At 38.0% G+C, this 15,092-nt stretch overlaps 1 protein-coding gene across 6 annotated transcripts in view; it reads right to left on the bottom strand.

Annotated features, from left to right (window-relative positions):
• Nucleotides 1–14,325, bottom strand: part of Specc1 (sperm antigen with calponin homology and coiled-coil domains 1) — a 265,322-nt gene extending 250,997 nt beyond the window's left edge. For 2 of the 6 annotated variants that reach the window (XM_047545172.1, XM_047545171.1), the window contains exon 1: nucleotides 13,973–14,192. In XM_047545172.1, coding sequence (XP_047401128.1) covers nucleotides 13,973–14,154 — 182 coding nt within the window. In that variant the 5' untranslated portion in view covers nucleotides 14,155–14,192. Of the gene's footprint in view, nucleotides 1–13,574; nucleotides 13,593–13,972; nucleotides 14,193–14,230 lie in introns of those variants that run through there. The other 4 variants (XM_047545173.1, XM_047545179.1, XM_047545180.1 and 1 more) reach the window with 4 other exon arrangements.
• Nucleotides 14,326–15,092: the final 767 nt, after the last annotated feature.

Genomic DNA, 15,092 nt, shown 5'->3' with positions numbered 1-15,092 from the left:
ATAAAAATTGTACATATTAATGGGGTGCCATATAATGTTCAATACATATAAACACTGTGTTATGTTTTAATCTTAATTCAATTTGTTTAGAATACTGTCACACTCTTCCAGATGAAGATAAGGAAAAGAAACTGAGCAACTGACTGACTTAAAAGGCATACAGTAATATAATAGGAGAGTCAATCAGTAAAAATAAAAGCACAGGTCTCCTATCCAAAGGCTGAACACAAGTTTTATAACACTCAGTAAATCATAAACCCTTGAGAGTCACTTTCATCAAACTACCTCCTCCATCACCTTACTTAAACAACTGGGAAGAACAGCCTCAGATCTTATAATAGCCATTTTTAGTATGCTGAGGCCAATAAAATGCTTTCCATTCAACAAGAGAAACAAGTTCTGAAACACTTCATAATTTGCCCACAGCCTACCAATATATCCATGCAACTTGACTATTCTCCACTCAGTCAGAACATTAGAAAAATACTTGAATCAGGATGAGAAGGTAGCTTAGCAGTAGAGCTGCTACCTGGAATATGCAAGGCCCTGGGTTCCATCCTCAGCACTGCCCCCAACACAAAAGTATATTCATATTTATATAAATGACTGTAAATTATTAAATATTATTTAAACACATTGATACTAAAAAAGGAATAAAAGGATGGGGGAATGAAGTTCTTCTCTACAGAAGAATACTAATTAACTAATGTAAAGAAAATAATAGATTTAGGAAATCACCATTTTGTAACCCAAATATATTCACCAAGATGTGCCAAAACGGTTGAGTAAAAGGTGGTCAGGGAAAAGCACATTCACTTGATATCAAAGTTTCACCCCACAGGTTATTTATTAATTACAAAGGAAGACATAATCAAGCTTACCATCCCCATCTGTTGGGCAACCTAACATCATGTGCCTCCTGATGACACCTGGTGAGGTATACAGCCTCACCTGTGTAGCCTTCTTGCCACTGCTATTCTTTTGAAACTCATTATGAATTTCATCAAAGACTTACACAAATTCAGAACATGGGACACTTTACTGGAAATCTTGCTTGTCCTCTTAAAGAAAGCTCAGTTTCAAAAAAAAAAAAAAAACATGGTGTGGACTTGGGCTATAGTAGGATGGAGATGATTTTCCCTATTCTTCCCATTAAGTACAGTTAAAAACTCTGGACATCAGATATGGAAAAAATATAAAATGGTTCTAAAAAGTGAAGAGCAGAAGCTAGCTGTCTAGGGAACCTAGAGCCTGAGGAATACCCCAGTGATGAGTCACTAAATTTTCTCATTGCCTCATTACTCCAAACTTGAACCTGAAAGAGCAAGTGACTTGGAAACACCTAAAGGCATAGATGTAAAGCACCTTAAGAAAAGCCTACTCAGGCCAAAGGACCAGGAAAGGGGCACTCTAGTAAGATGGAAAACATTTAGGCCATACTGCTCTACTCCAGCCCAATACCACACACACACAAAAGAACTAGGCCTCACCCTACCCCCATTCTAACAGGAGAGTGGGGAACCTAGGCTTCCACCTTCATGAAGGCACCCAATGCTGCACCAAGGCAGTGTCAGGAAAGGCTGGCAAGAATGAGGAACCCACTCCACCACCATCCTCCCAGGAGCATCAATGGAATTGGTATTTCCAGTCTGTCATAGTCTGTTTTTGTTTTTTTAAAATATTTTTTAGTTGTCAATGGATTTTTATTTTATTTATTTATATGCAGTGCTGAGAATCCAACCTGTCCTCACTCAAGTAAGGCAAGTGCTCTATCACTGAGCTACAACTCCAGCCCCATTGTTTTTGTTGTTGTTGCTGCTGCTGTAATAAAATACTGGAGGCTGGATACTTTACAAAGAAAAGAGGCTCATTTATCTCATAGTTCTGAAAGTCAAAGAGTCTTGATACCAGCATCTGTTCAGCTTCTGATGAGGGCCTTCCTACTGGGTCCTAACATGGCAAAGGATATCCCATGATGAGACAGAGCAAGCAAGTCAGAGAGGCTTGTTTTTATAACAAAGTCACTCCAGTGATAACCCATTAATCCTCTAATCCAAGTAGAATCTTTATGACCTAAACACTTTGCCAACTGGTTGCATTTTTTTTTTTTTTTTTTGGTACTGGGGATTTAACCCAGGGGCACTTAACTACCAAGTTATGTCCCCAGCCCTTTTTATTTTTTATTTTGAGACACGGTCTCACTAAGTTGCTTAGGGCCTCTCTAAGTTCCTGAGACTGGTTGTGAACTTGTGATCCTCCTGCCTCAGCCTCCTGAGCTGCTGGGATTACAGAAGTACACTTCCATGCCTGGCTACAAAGTAAGTTTTGATGAGGACATTCAAACCTAGCACACTCTTGCTCAGCAGGATGAAGGCAGCCCTTTCCCCTCCTGTTGGTGTAGTGTCATTCAATTGAGAAAAGATCATCAGGCACCAACATTGAGATAACACAGATGTCAGAATTATCTGATAATGATTTTAAAGCAGTCATCATCCTGAAAACAATTATGAACATGATTGAAATAAATGAAAAAAAAGAGTATCAGTAAAGAAATAAAAGAGATATTTTAATGGAATTTTAGAATTGAAAAATGTAATAACCAAACTCCCAAAAAATGTAAATGAAAGACAAAAGAAAGTTCACTCAACAGAAAGGAAATGAGGAAAGAAGGAACTTAAGAACATGAGAACAGAAGAAATAACCTCGTTAAAAAAAAGTATGTATTTACAATATTTCTATCTTAAGATTTATAAACTAGCTTCAAAGGTTGAAGCAAAAATTATAACTGTGATTCTAAATGTACGTAGAAACTTACAAATGGGGAAAGTAAAGAGAGATGAAGTTTCTACACTTCACTGAAGTGGTAAAACAATGATACCAGCCACTTTGAAAAGTTATGTGTATATAAAATAATACTTAGAGCAACCACTAATAATGCTATGCAGAGATAAGAAGAAAAACACTTAGAAATATCCAAATGGAATTCTAAAAATGTTCAAAAAATCCATAGGAAAACAGAAAAAGGAAAATCAGAACAAACTATTTAAAAAAAATAAGTTAAATATCAGATTTCAGCTCTAACCTATCAACGGTTACATAGATATGACTTACGGATGAAATTAAAAGATGGTAAAATACGTCATGCAAACTTTAATCAAAAGAAAACAGGAGCCAGGCACAGTGGCACACTCCTGTAACCCCAGCAGCTTGAGAGGCTGAGGCAGGAGGATCCTAAGTTCAAAGTCAGCCTCAGCAACTTAGCAAGGCCCTAAAGCAACTTTGAGACCCTGTCTCCAAATAAAATGTTTAAAAAGGGCTGGGGATATGGTTCAGTAGTTAAGTGTCCCTGGGTTCAAACCCCAGTATCGAAAAAAAAATTAAAAATTAAAAAAAAGAAAGAAAAAAATAAGAAATAAAAAAGAAAAAGAAAACAGGATTGGCTGGCTTAATAATAACAAGGTCAACTTCAAAAAAGATATAGCATATCAAAATGGGTGGGACATAACTAAAGCAAAGTTGAGAGGAAAACTTATAGTATTGATTGTTTACAGAAATTTATTCTTTACTAGTTCTGAAGACAAGAAGTCTGAAACTATGGTGTCCACAAGGCCAGGCTCCCTCTGACATCTCTGGAAAAGAACAGTTTCTTGCCACTTCTAGTTTCTTTTGGTTCCCAGTAATCCTAGGTGTTCCCTGGTGTTACCATTGAGGTGGTAAAACAATGAGCCAGTTTTCTTTGAAAAGTTTAAAGTTGCACCTCTCCTATCTACCAGAAGAAAGGAAATAAATAATAAAAATTAGAACAGAAGATAAGATATGAATAGATAAGATAGAATAGAAAAATAGATAAGAATAGAAAAATAGAGAAAACTGAAAGGCTAGAATGGAGCATTACTAGAGAGAAGAGAATAAGTACACAGAATAAGCAAAAACCCAGGACATGATGTAAAGTTATAGAAATAATGAGCAAAAATTCACCATAGAAAGTAAAAGGTGAGAAAAACCAACTGGACAGGAAAACTGCACATACTGGACAGGAAAACTGCAAACACTGCAGGAAAGCTTCCAGGGAATGATCAAATTCAAAATCAAATTCATTCAAGTATTTATCCGCACTCTCCAAAGATGATTATATAGCTTTTCCCTTCTATTTGTTTAATGTATTAGACTAGCATACATCCAATTATCAAAACAGTCAGGAATTCCTAAACTAAAATCTATTTGGTCAAAGTTTATTACCATTTTAATATTCTGCTGTAGTCATTTTGCTTTTGTTAAATTAGGATATTTACATATATACCATATGTAAACTTGGTCTGTAGTTTATTTTTATGGGCTTCTAATGTTCTCTATCTGGGTTATTTTAGTCTCATAAAATGAGTTGGCGTGCTTTCATGTTTTCTTATGTTCTGGCATATTTTACTAGCATGGGAGTTGTCATCATCAACCTTTGATTATTCAAGCATTCCTGATTCTATGTCAGAATTTCCCCCCACCTTTGTCATTCCTGCTTCCTACTTTTGGATTGCTCACCACTCCAACTTCAATCTATCCCAATTCTCCCTTTCCTTGAAACCACAAAACCCTGATCTCCACTTTCCAGTTATACTGAGCTAAGCCTCATAGATTTTGCAGATGAAGTACCAAAAAGAAAAAGAGAAAAAAAAAAAAGCCTTTGCCTCTTTGCCTTGTCCTGCCTAACTCCTTTGCCCGCCCACTTTATTTAGATACCACTAAGATACCACTTCTTCTAAGAAGTCTTATCTGACATACCCTGCTCCCTACCCCTGCTGCCAAATTTTGTGCTCAACCCGTCATCCTCTTTAGTAACTGCCTGCCCACTCATCTGTTTCCCCACCCAAACATTAACTTAATAGAAAAAATTTGAGTCTTACTCCTCACAATAATCTCAGCACCTGATACACAATAGGTACTTACTATGTATTTGTCAGAATGTTATCTGCTTGAGCACCCACCCCTAAGTCCAAGAATTCAAGATCTGAAATGCTCCTAAATCAAAAATTTCTTGAACACCAATATGATGCCACAAGTAGAAAACTTCACGTCTGATCTCATGTGACAGTGGCAAACACAAGTGCACCAAAAATACTGTATAAATTATCTTCAGGCTATGTGTGTATAAGGTGTATATAAAACATGAATGAGTTTTTGTTTAGACTTGGGTCCCATCTCTGAGATATCTCATGTTTAAGGAAATATTCCAAAATCCCAAGCATTTCAGATAAGGGTTACTTAAACTTTCATAACTTTGCACCTAAGCAACAAGAGAAGGAAGGAAAAATAAATCCTAGTGTGCTGCTGGGGGTGTGAAGGTGGGTGCAGTCACTCTGGAGAACATGGTGGCAGTACTAGGTTAAATTAAATACAGTTATCTGGCAGTATCCACAGGGCATTGGTTCCAGGATGCCACTCAGGTACCAAAATGTGTAGATGCTCCAGTCCCTTACAAAAAGTGGTATCGTATTTGTATGGGCCCTCCACATATCCTCCTGTAAACTTTAAATTTTCTAAAGGTTATTTGTAGTTCCTAATACAATGTAAAATGCTCTGTAAATAATTTTTATACTGTATTGTTTAGGGAATAAGGACAAGGAACAAAAGTCTACAGGTGTTCAATATAGATGTAAATTTTTAAAATATTTTCCATCCACAGTTGGTTGTATTTATAAATTCGAAACCTAGAGATATGAAGGGCCAATTGTTTAGGCACACACTGTGACCAGGCAATGCTACTCCTAGATCTAAATCTCAAAAAGACTCTCACACAAGCCCATAAGGAGACATGTATGAGTTTCGTTCAACATTTTTTGTGGTGCCTAGGAGTAGGAGTCAATCTGGGTACCATCCATAGGAGAGCAGAAAGGCAAAATGTGACAGTTATGAAGACCAGGGAGCTATAAAGCAACAAGGACAGATGGTGAGTGATAATAGACATGGTGGTGAGTGATACCGCTTAGAAATAGAATAAAGGCCATAAAATGACACTATTCGTGTAACCTAAAATTGCATATATACAAAATAGTATACATTTTTAAGTATACATACAATGAAAACATACATATGAAACACATCAGAATAGTGGCTATGAGAGGAAAGAAGATAAGAGTTGGGGACAGAGATCAAATAGAATGAAAGAGCATGTGAATCAACAAGTGTAGGACCAAGCAAAGCAAGAGAGGGGCTTGCAGGGACCTGTGATGATAAAAGTGTGAAGAATGAGAATATAACTAACTCAGTTCCCCATGCCTGGGGAAAGGGAGGAAACAGGTCTACAACCAGAAACCAGTCCAGAGAGTGAGGCAGAAAAGATGATTAATCTAAGCCCACACTCAGGTTCACTGACCTCAAAAAAGCCTTTCAAACTAAAACATTTCATTATGCCATCCACTGCAGACAGAATGCAGACAACTAAAGTAGTTAATGTCAGCTTGGTGCTTTGTATCATCATCCTGGGCACATAACAAAATTCTGTTACATGTTAATCAGGGGATGGAATGAAAAAGAGACTGCTTCCTTCCTTTTAGCTGTTCTTGCAATAATAGGCACCAACTGTAAGCATGTCATCCTTCCAAGGAATCACAGGATGTACCACTAAGTATGACTTGCTGTTCAGTCCTCAAGGAATTCTCAATCTGGTGGGAGATCAAATGTAGACAAACAAGAAGTTAAGAGATATAAACTATCTAATGCAGGGCTGGGGTTGTAGCTCAGTGGTAGAGTGCTTGCTTGCCTGTCACATGTGAGGCACTGGGTTCTATCCTCAGTACCACATAAAAATAAATAAAATAAAGGTATTGTGTCCATCTACAAATAAAAATATTTTTTATAAAACTAGTTAATATAATCACAGAAGGGGAAGTTAGTGATGAAATGTCACATGACCCTGGACAGAGTCTGGGGGAATAGAAATTACAGGGATGGCAGTGGTGTGAGGGTGGCAATCACAATGGTTCTATGGAAAAGACGTAAATGAAGCTGGGGATTGCCGTGTTGGATGATGTTCATCTTGAAGTGACTAGAGATCAATTAAGGGAAAAATAAATTTAAATGTTTGAGTGTCTCCTTCATGCTCTTTTGCAATTATACCTTCAAGTCTATTTAGCATGGGTGATACTGTGGTATCTTCCAAAGTCTGAAAATGGTTCTTTGGCCATAGTTTGCTTATTTTGTTTGTCTGTTTTTTTTCCCATGATGCTAGCAAACCTGGGCCCTCAGGTATGCTGGGCTGGAGGTATAGCTCAGCATATACCTCCAGCCCACACAGTTTGTTTTGTAATATTCACACAAATGCTGTTCTCTCCTTGAGAGAGGACAAAAGACACTTGATTATCTGACTGGGAGAAGTCACTTCCAGGTACAGTGTCCATATTTTTTTGAGAAAACTAGGAGGGAACTTTTGAAGAAAAGAGTGAGCATAGCAGGTCTGAGACTGCTGCTATTCCTAAAAGAACACAAGGTTGACCCAACGTGGCTGGCATTTGGAAACTTGGGGTTCCCACCATACTAAAGTGGTCAGAGTGACTCACTGTACCTAAACTACTTGTGTAAACACTCTGGTTTATGCTGAACACCTGTTTTCTTTCTGGGAGTCTGGAATGTGATAGAGGGGGATCTGTGTGATTAGTCCTTAGTAAAAACCCTGATCTTTGAGTCTCTAGTGACCATCTCTGGTTGGCAACATTTCCTACGTTGTCAGGGCTCATTGCTGGGGAAATTAAGCACATCTTATGTGACTGCACTGGGAAAGGACTCTTGGAAGCTTGTACCTGATTTCCTCCAGATGTGGACCCATAATGAACCTTTTTCTTTTGTTGATTTTGCTTTGTATCATTTCACTGTAATAAATTATGGCCATAAAAGCCAGGTGCAGTGGCTCACACCTATAATTCCAGCAACTCAGGAGGCTGAAGCAGGAAGATCACAAGTTCGAGACCAGAATGGGCAACTTAATGACACCCTGTCTGAAAATAAAAAAATAAAAAATAAAAGGGCTGGGAATATATCCCAGTGGTAGACTTCCTGGGTTCAATCTCCAGTATCGCCAAAAATAAAGATAATAAATAAATAAAATTATGGCCATGAGCACAACTATGTGATGAATACAATAAGTCACTGGCAGTATCTACGAAAGCTATGCACAATCTATATGACAAAAGTTGCACTCCTAGATATAAACTCACAGAAATCTATACATTCACTCAACAAAAGGCAAGTACTAGAATGTTTGCAACAGCACTGTACATAAAGTTCCAAACTGCAAAAACCCAAATGCCAGGGTAAAATGGATACATACATTATAAATACATACATAATAGGATAGATATAATAAGAATGAAATTAACCAAAAGTGAAATAAGCCAAACTCAGAAGGTCAAGAATAGTTATATTGTCTCTCACATGCAGAAACTAGAGAGGAAAAAGGAAAAGAAAGGCCTGTGGGGGGGGTCATTTCATGAAAATCAAAGGGAGATCAGTAGAGGAAAGGGACAAGGAGTGAGAGGAGAGGAGGGAGGGGAGAAGTGGTGGGGAGTGATACTGTCCAATTATATTGCTATATTTTGTACATGTATGAATATATAATTCATTACGTACAACTTAATGCACCAATAAAAAATGTGGAAAGAGAAAAAAAGAATGAAAATTAACCACAACTACACTCAAGAATATAGAAAAATCTCACAAATGTAATGTTGATGTAAAGAAGCCAGAATCAAAAGAATACATAATGTATAATTCTAGTATTAAGTAGAAAAATGCAAAACTAATCTATTGTGTTAGAAATCAAAATAGAGAGGTTGTGGGTTTAGCTCTGTGGTAGAGTGCTTACCTAGCATACACCAGGCTTTGGGTTCAATCCATGGCACTGCAAAAGTAAAACAAAACTATATAGACCAAAACAGTTGTTATCCTTGATGGTGAGCAGGACAAGGCAGGTTTGGGAACATAGGAAAAGTTGTTTCTTATTCTGAAAGCTGATTATTTGTATGTTTACCAAAATTCATGGAGCTAGTCATTTATAATTTTTATACTTTTGGCACATATTTATCTCAATTAAAAATTATCAAAAATGATTACCTAAGCACAGCAAAGTAGGAATGATATATGTAACTTACATGTCTTGAGAGATATAAAATGGAACAAGAAAGACTCAATCCAACAAAAATTATGAAATGGGTGGAGGCTAGCAAGGAGTAAGAAATAGAAAATGAAATAAAACAACAGGAATAAGCCCCCAAATATCAGTAATCAAAATAAATATAAGTGGTTTAAAGACAAAGATTTCAAGCCAGGCCTGGGTGTGTACCCCTAAAATCCCAGCTACTCAGGAGGCTGAGGCAGAAGGACCTCAAATTCAAGTCCAGTCTAGGCAACTTAGCAAGACCCTGTCTCAAAAAGCAAAACAAAACAAAAAACAGGTGGGGGTGTGGGTAGGGGAGGTAGCTCAGTAGTAGCAGTGCAATTGCCTAACATGGTGAGGCTCTGAGATCAATCTCCAGCACCATACACACACACACACACACACACACACACACACAAAAGATAAATTTTATAATTTTGTCCACCATTAGGTAGATGATTAAAAAAAACAGAAAATAACAAGTGTTGATTTAGAACCCTATATATCACTCTTGGGAATGTAAAATGGTACAACCTCTGATGAAAACATTATGGCAAGTCCTCAAAAAAATTAAAAATTGAATTAGTTTATGATTCAGGAAACAGGTTCTCAAAGAGATATTTGTACATCCATGGTCACAGCAGCATTACACACAATAGCTAAAATGTGGAAGCTGCACAAATGTCAGATGAACAAATAAGCAAAATGTGGTGTATACATAGAGTGGAATATTATTTAGACTTAAAAGGAAGAAAATTCTTACATGTGTATAAGATGACAAAACTTAATGAGGTACTACATTAAGAATCTAAAATAGCCAGGCATGGTGCACCCCTATAATCCCAGCGGTTTAGGAGGTTGAGGCAGATGGATCACAAGTTCAAAGCCAGCCTCGGCAACATAGTGAGGCCCTAAGCAACTCAGTGAAGCCCTATCTCTAAATAAAATATTAAAAAGGGCTGGAGATGTGGCTTGGTGGTTAAGCGCCTCTGGGTTCAATCCCCAGCAAACCCACCCCTCACAACCCCTGCCAAAAAAGAAAAGAATCAAAAATAGGCAGTCATAGGAAGTAGAAATGTAGTTGCCAGAGCTAGGAGAGAGGATAATGGGTATAGAGTTTCTGTTTTGAAAGATGAAAATGTTCTGGACAACAATGAATATACTTGACACTAGTAAACTGTACACTTAAAAATAGTAAATTTTGTGTTATGTATATTTTACCACAATTTTTATAAAAGATTAATAAGTAAAACAAAAATGTAACTAAAAGCTAATCACTACAGTAACAAGTAAAATGAAACACATAAAATTGAAAATAAATAAGTGAAAAAAATGTGCCAGAGAAATGCTAACAAAAAAGCAGATATAACAATATTAATACCAGAAAAATAGAATTAAAAGCAAAATAATTAAATGAGATATTTCTTTTATCCTCAAAAGTACAATTCAACCAGAAGATATAAAAATTGTGAATCTTTAAGCACTTAAAAACACAATTTCAAAAATACAATGTATAGCTAGGTGTGGTGGCACGTATCTGTAATCCCAGCAATTTGGGAGACTGAGGCAGGAGGATCCCAATCTTAAGACCACCCTGAACAATTTAGTAAGACTTTGTCTCAAAATGAAATATAAAAAAGACCAGGGATGTTGTTCAGTGTTATGGCACACCTAGGTTCAATTTCCAGTAATACCTACACAAAAAAATAGAATGAATCAAAATATACATATGGTGTACACATACACACACACACACACTGAGACACACACACACATATCAACATGTACATAGCCAATAGAAGTATAACACAAAAACATGTACACGGATCATAGTGGAAATCTTTACCACGACTCTCAGAATTAATAGGTCAAATAGAGGAAAGACAAATTAGGGAAATAGAGAACATGAAATGTAACCAATAAACTTCAGTTAACTATATAACTTTGTACCAAATTTAAGGGTACTGGGAACAGTTATAAAAACTGACAGTTCATTAGATTACAAATTGATATCTCTTTTTAATCTTTATTTTTCTTTCAGCAATGTGGCAGAATAGAAATCCCAACATTCTCCAGTCACAAAATATCTTTTAAAGATATATATACATATATATAATACTTTTTAATTCAGTGGAAGAAACATGGGGAGGGCCAAAATTCAAGAATGCAGACAAAATAAAGGCATTTAAAAATTTTTTTTAGTTGTAAACACACATAATATCTTTATTTTATTTCTATTTTTTATGTGGTGCTGAGGATTGAACCCAGTGCCTCACATGCTCCAGGCAAGTGCTCTACCACTGAGCTACAACTCCAGTCCCAAGACATTATGAGATATTATCAAAAACAGAGAATTTGTTTTCACTGAAGGAACTTCTAAAGAATATACTTGAAGGAGAAGGAAAAGGGTTCAAAAAAAAGGAAAGATACAAGAAGGAAAGGAACCAATTTTAAAATAATTTAAAAAGAAGGAATGGAGAGTGAAAAATGGTAAACAGGCAGACATAATAAATACTGATAAATACAATAAATATTGATCTAGAAAATAATAACAACAATAATATCTGGAAGGATTAAAGTAAAATACAGCAAAGGGAGATGAATGGAGTGTAAGAATCAGAAGATTCTTATTTAAAAAATAAGATTAAATAAGATGCTTATTTAAAAAAATAAGATTAATCCAAACTTTCAATTCAAAAGGTTAGAGCTTAAACAAAATAAATTCAAATTAAGTAGAAAGGTAAATAATAAAAATTAATGAAAAATAAAAATAAAAATCAATAGGACTAATCAATAAATCCAAAAGCTGGTTCTTTGAAAGGATTAATAAAATAAGCAATCTTAAACAAGTCTGACCAATAAAAAGAGAGAAAAAGCATTAGTATTAACAAAAAAGATAACATAAATACATGAGCTTATTTCTTACCACAGAATACTATATACATTATACCAAAATATATTAAATTTTAATAATGTTAAGGATTTTCTGACAATAGAAGTATTAAATTGACTTTGAAGAAATAGAAAACCTGAGAAATCAATGGTAATGGAAAAAAATAAAAAGGTAGTTAAATACTGATATCAAATTCCTAAAAAACATCAGCAAGGCCGCAGATATAGCACAGTGGTAGAGCGCTTGCCTAGCATGGGTGAGGCCCTGGGTTCAATCCCCAACACAGAAAAAAGAAGAAGGAGAAGAAGAAAGAAAGAAAGCATAAGTAGCAGCTCAGGCAGTCTGCAGTCAAGTTCTGGCAAACTTCAAGGAACAGATAATTCTTCTGCTTCAGAGCACAGAAAATGATGGGAAACTTCCCAGTTTCAGTAAGGACAGCAAAACCCTAATTACAAGCTCACAAAAATGGGGAAGGAAGAAAACTATATACCAACTTTGCTTATAAATATAGATAGCAAACCCTAAATAATGTTAGGTTATTGACCCTACCAAACTACCCAAAAGTGTACTTTAAAGTATCCCAGGATTTTACAGAAAAAAAATCCAGCAACATAATCACTTATATTTGTAATTTTAAGATGGAAACCTACATGGTCATATCAATGAATGCTATACAAAAGCTCTTGAAAAATACCAACGTACATCCCCCAGTTTAAACTCTTAATATTTAGGTATAAATACTAACATAAAAGCACATTTAGTGACTTTACAGGAGGAGCATTCCCCTAAAACTAAGCCCAAAGATGTTTAACCTTAAAAGTCAACACCGTAGAGAGAATGACCCATGAAAGAAAAGAAATAAAAAGCACAACAATTAGAAAGAGACATATGGTGTTGCTTAACAGACAATAAAATTATCTAACAGGAACAGCCAAACTAATCAGCTTAAAACTAGAATTAAAACAGATGTAGAGTTTAGTACGGAGTCTCAGCTTCAGCTCTACCTATTCAACTTGCTTGTTTTGAAAGTTAATCATGCAAAAACTATTTTCTATAGAGTAAGGTATTAGGATTGACAAATTCGTTCCCTCCACCCTTCCCCATCTTAAACGTTGAAATAACAGTGTTTGAAACTGGATAACCAAAATCTGCTGAAACCAAAAATCATTCTGAAGGGCTGAGTTGTGACTCTACTCAAAAACACTTTATCTCTAGCCTCCAGCTACTGCAGTTTCTAATGGATAAGCATGTCAACCAATCCAACATAATTCATCCGATAGAGGGCAAGGAAGAGCACCTTCACCGGAATTTCCCCCCCCCAAAGCGTAAACTGCTTATTATATAAACTTGCGTGCTGGCAAATGGAGCTCTCACAAAATAAAAATAAGATATTCGGAACGAAACTTGCTGTTTTAAACAATAAGTACATAAAACTAATTTTGTTAAAGGCATTTGGGAAAGGTGGCTGTTACTGTTGCACTCACGACAGGCTCTGCATCCCCGGGACACCCACAAGAATCCACAGGGTCCCCCTGGGCTCACCAGGTGCACTGCAAGGTGGCACCGCGAGCTAATCGGGGAGACCGGCACCTGCGCCCTTCCGAGGTCAACCCAGGACAGGAAGCGGGGCAGAGATCTGTGGACGCCAGAATGGCTAAGGTCTTCTACATGGCAATACCTATCCCCCATACACACACACACACACACACACACACACACATCTCGGGCACCAACAAGGAGGGTGTGGGAGGCTTCCTTGGCCAAAGGAGCCTGGGCCGGGAGCGCCCACGCACCTGTCCCACCACTTCAAGGGCTGGGAATGCCTCCCAGGGCCACTCTTCCGGAGTCACCTGACCCTCTGTCCCAGGCTTCTGCGCCAACCACCTCCACTTCCCCCCTCCCAGCCCGGAAAGGAGGGGGCGGCCACCTGCCACTATCACCTGCAGCACTGGTCCCTCCGCTCCCAGACTGAGTCGGACAGAGCATGACGTCCCTCTCCAGCTGGGGACAGGACCCGCTGCACGAAGGAATACCGGAGCCACAGCGGCGACCACCGCAGCGCGTCTTCCCAAAGGGACAGTCCTGTGTCCCTGCGCCGGTAATCCCGGACTCTCGCGCTCATCAGCTTAAATCGGGAAGACAATGCAACTGACGTTAATTAAGGGAGCCAGTGGCCCGCGCAGCTCCTGCTGACCCACCTCTTTAGGTTCCCACTCGGCTCTGCTATGCTGCCGCAGCCCGCAGCAGTCCCGACTCCGCGCGCTCGCGGATGCTCTGCGAAAGGTCCCAGCGATCCCACCAGCGCCTTCAGCTCCAGTCGCCTCCAGAGGGCGCGCGCTAGCTGGCGCGAGGCTCCCTGGGAGATGTAGTTCCGGAGCCTCTGCATCTTCAACCTGCACTCCCTTCATTCCTTTCGCTGCCTTGAGCAAGTGGTGGGTCATTTCTTTTTGCTCTTTCTCCTAAAACTTTCATCCTCCGCTTTTGGATAATCCAGGTTGGAGCGTCTCATTGGGAGGCCTGGGAGCCCTTCGGGCACTCTAGACCGGTGTTCTTAAAATGGCCCGCGCCTTCAGCATCTTGTGGGAACTTGATAAAAATGCAAATTCTCTATCTCTCCATGGCTATTTGATTTTTGTTTTGTTGTTTACTTTTATAGTGCTGGGGATTGAACCCAGGCCTCGAACATACTAGGTAAATGCTCTACCACTGAGCTATATTCCCAGCCCTATTTGGTTTTTGCTGAATTAAAACTGAAGTTGAGACCCTGCAGTTCACATTTATTGCAAGCCCTTTGTGTGATTCTGATGTACACTCAAGTTTCAGAACTTGACTAAAATTCCCCTCACTCTCCTCAAAGGACCTCATGGTTTCTATGACATTAGTTACACATATACATATATATCTTTGTGTCCTTGTATAGTGTGAGTCCTAGGCATTTATGTCCCAGCCTAGACTTCCCCTCTCACTTTAGCGTGTTACCCCAACATTTTGAGGATGCCTCTGAGGCACCTGAAACAAGGTCAAGACCAAGTTCAATCTGATTCTCCTCCAATGGGTCTC

The sequence above is a fragment of the Sciurus carolinensis genome, chromosome 3, assembly GCF_902686445.1.
Source record: "Sciurus carolinensis chromosome 3, mSciCar1.2, whole genome shotgun sequence".
In the NCBI taxonomy this organism is placed as follows: Eukaryota; Metazoa; Chordata; class Mammalia; order Rodentia; family Sciuridae; genus Sciurus; species Sciurus carolinensis.
This window is presented reverse-complemented; position numbering and strand designations above follow the sequence as displayed.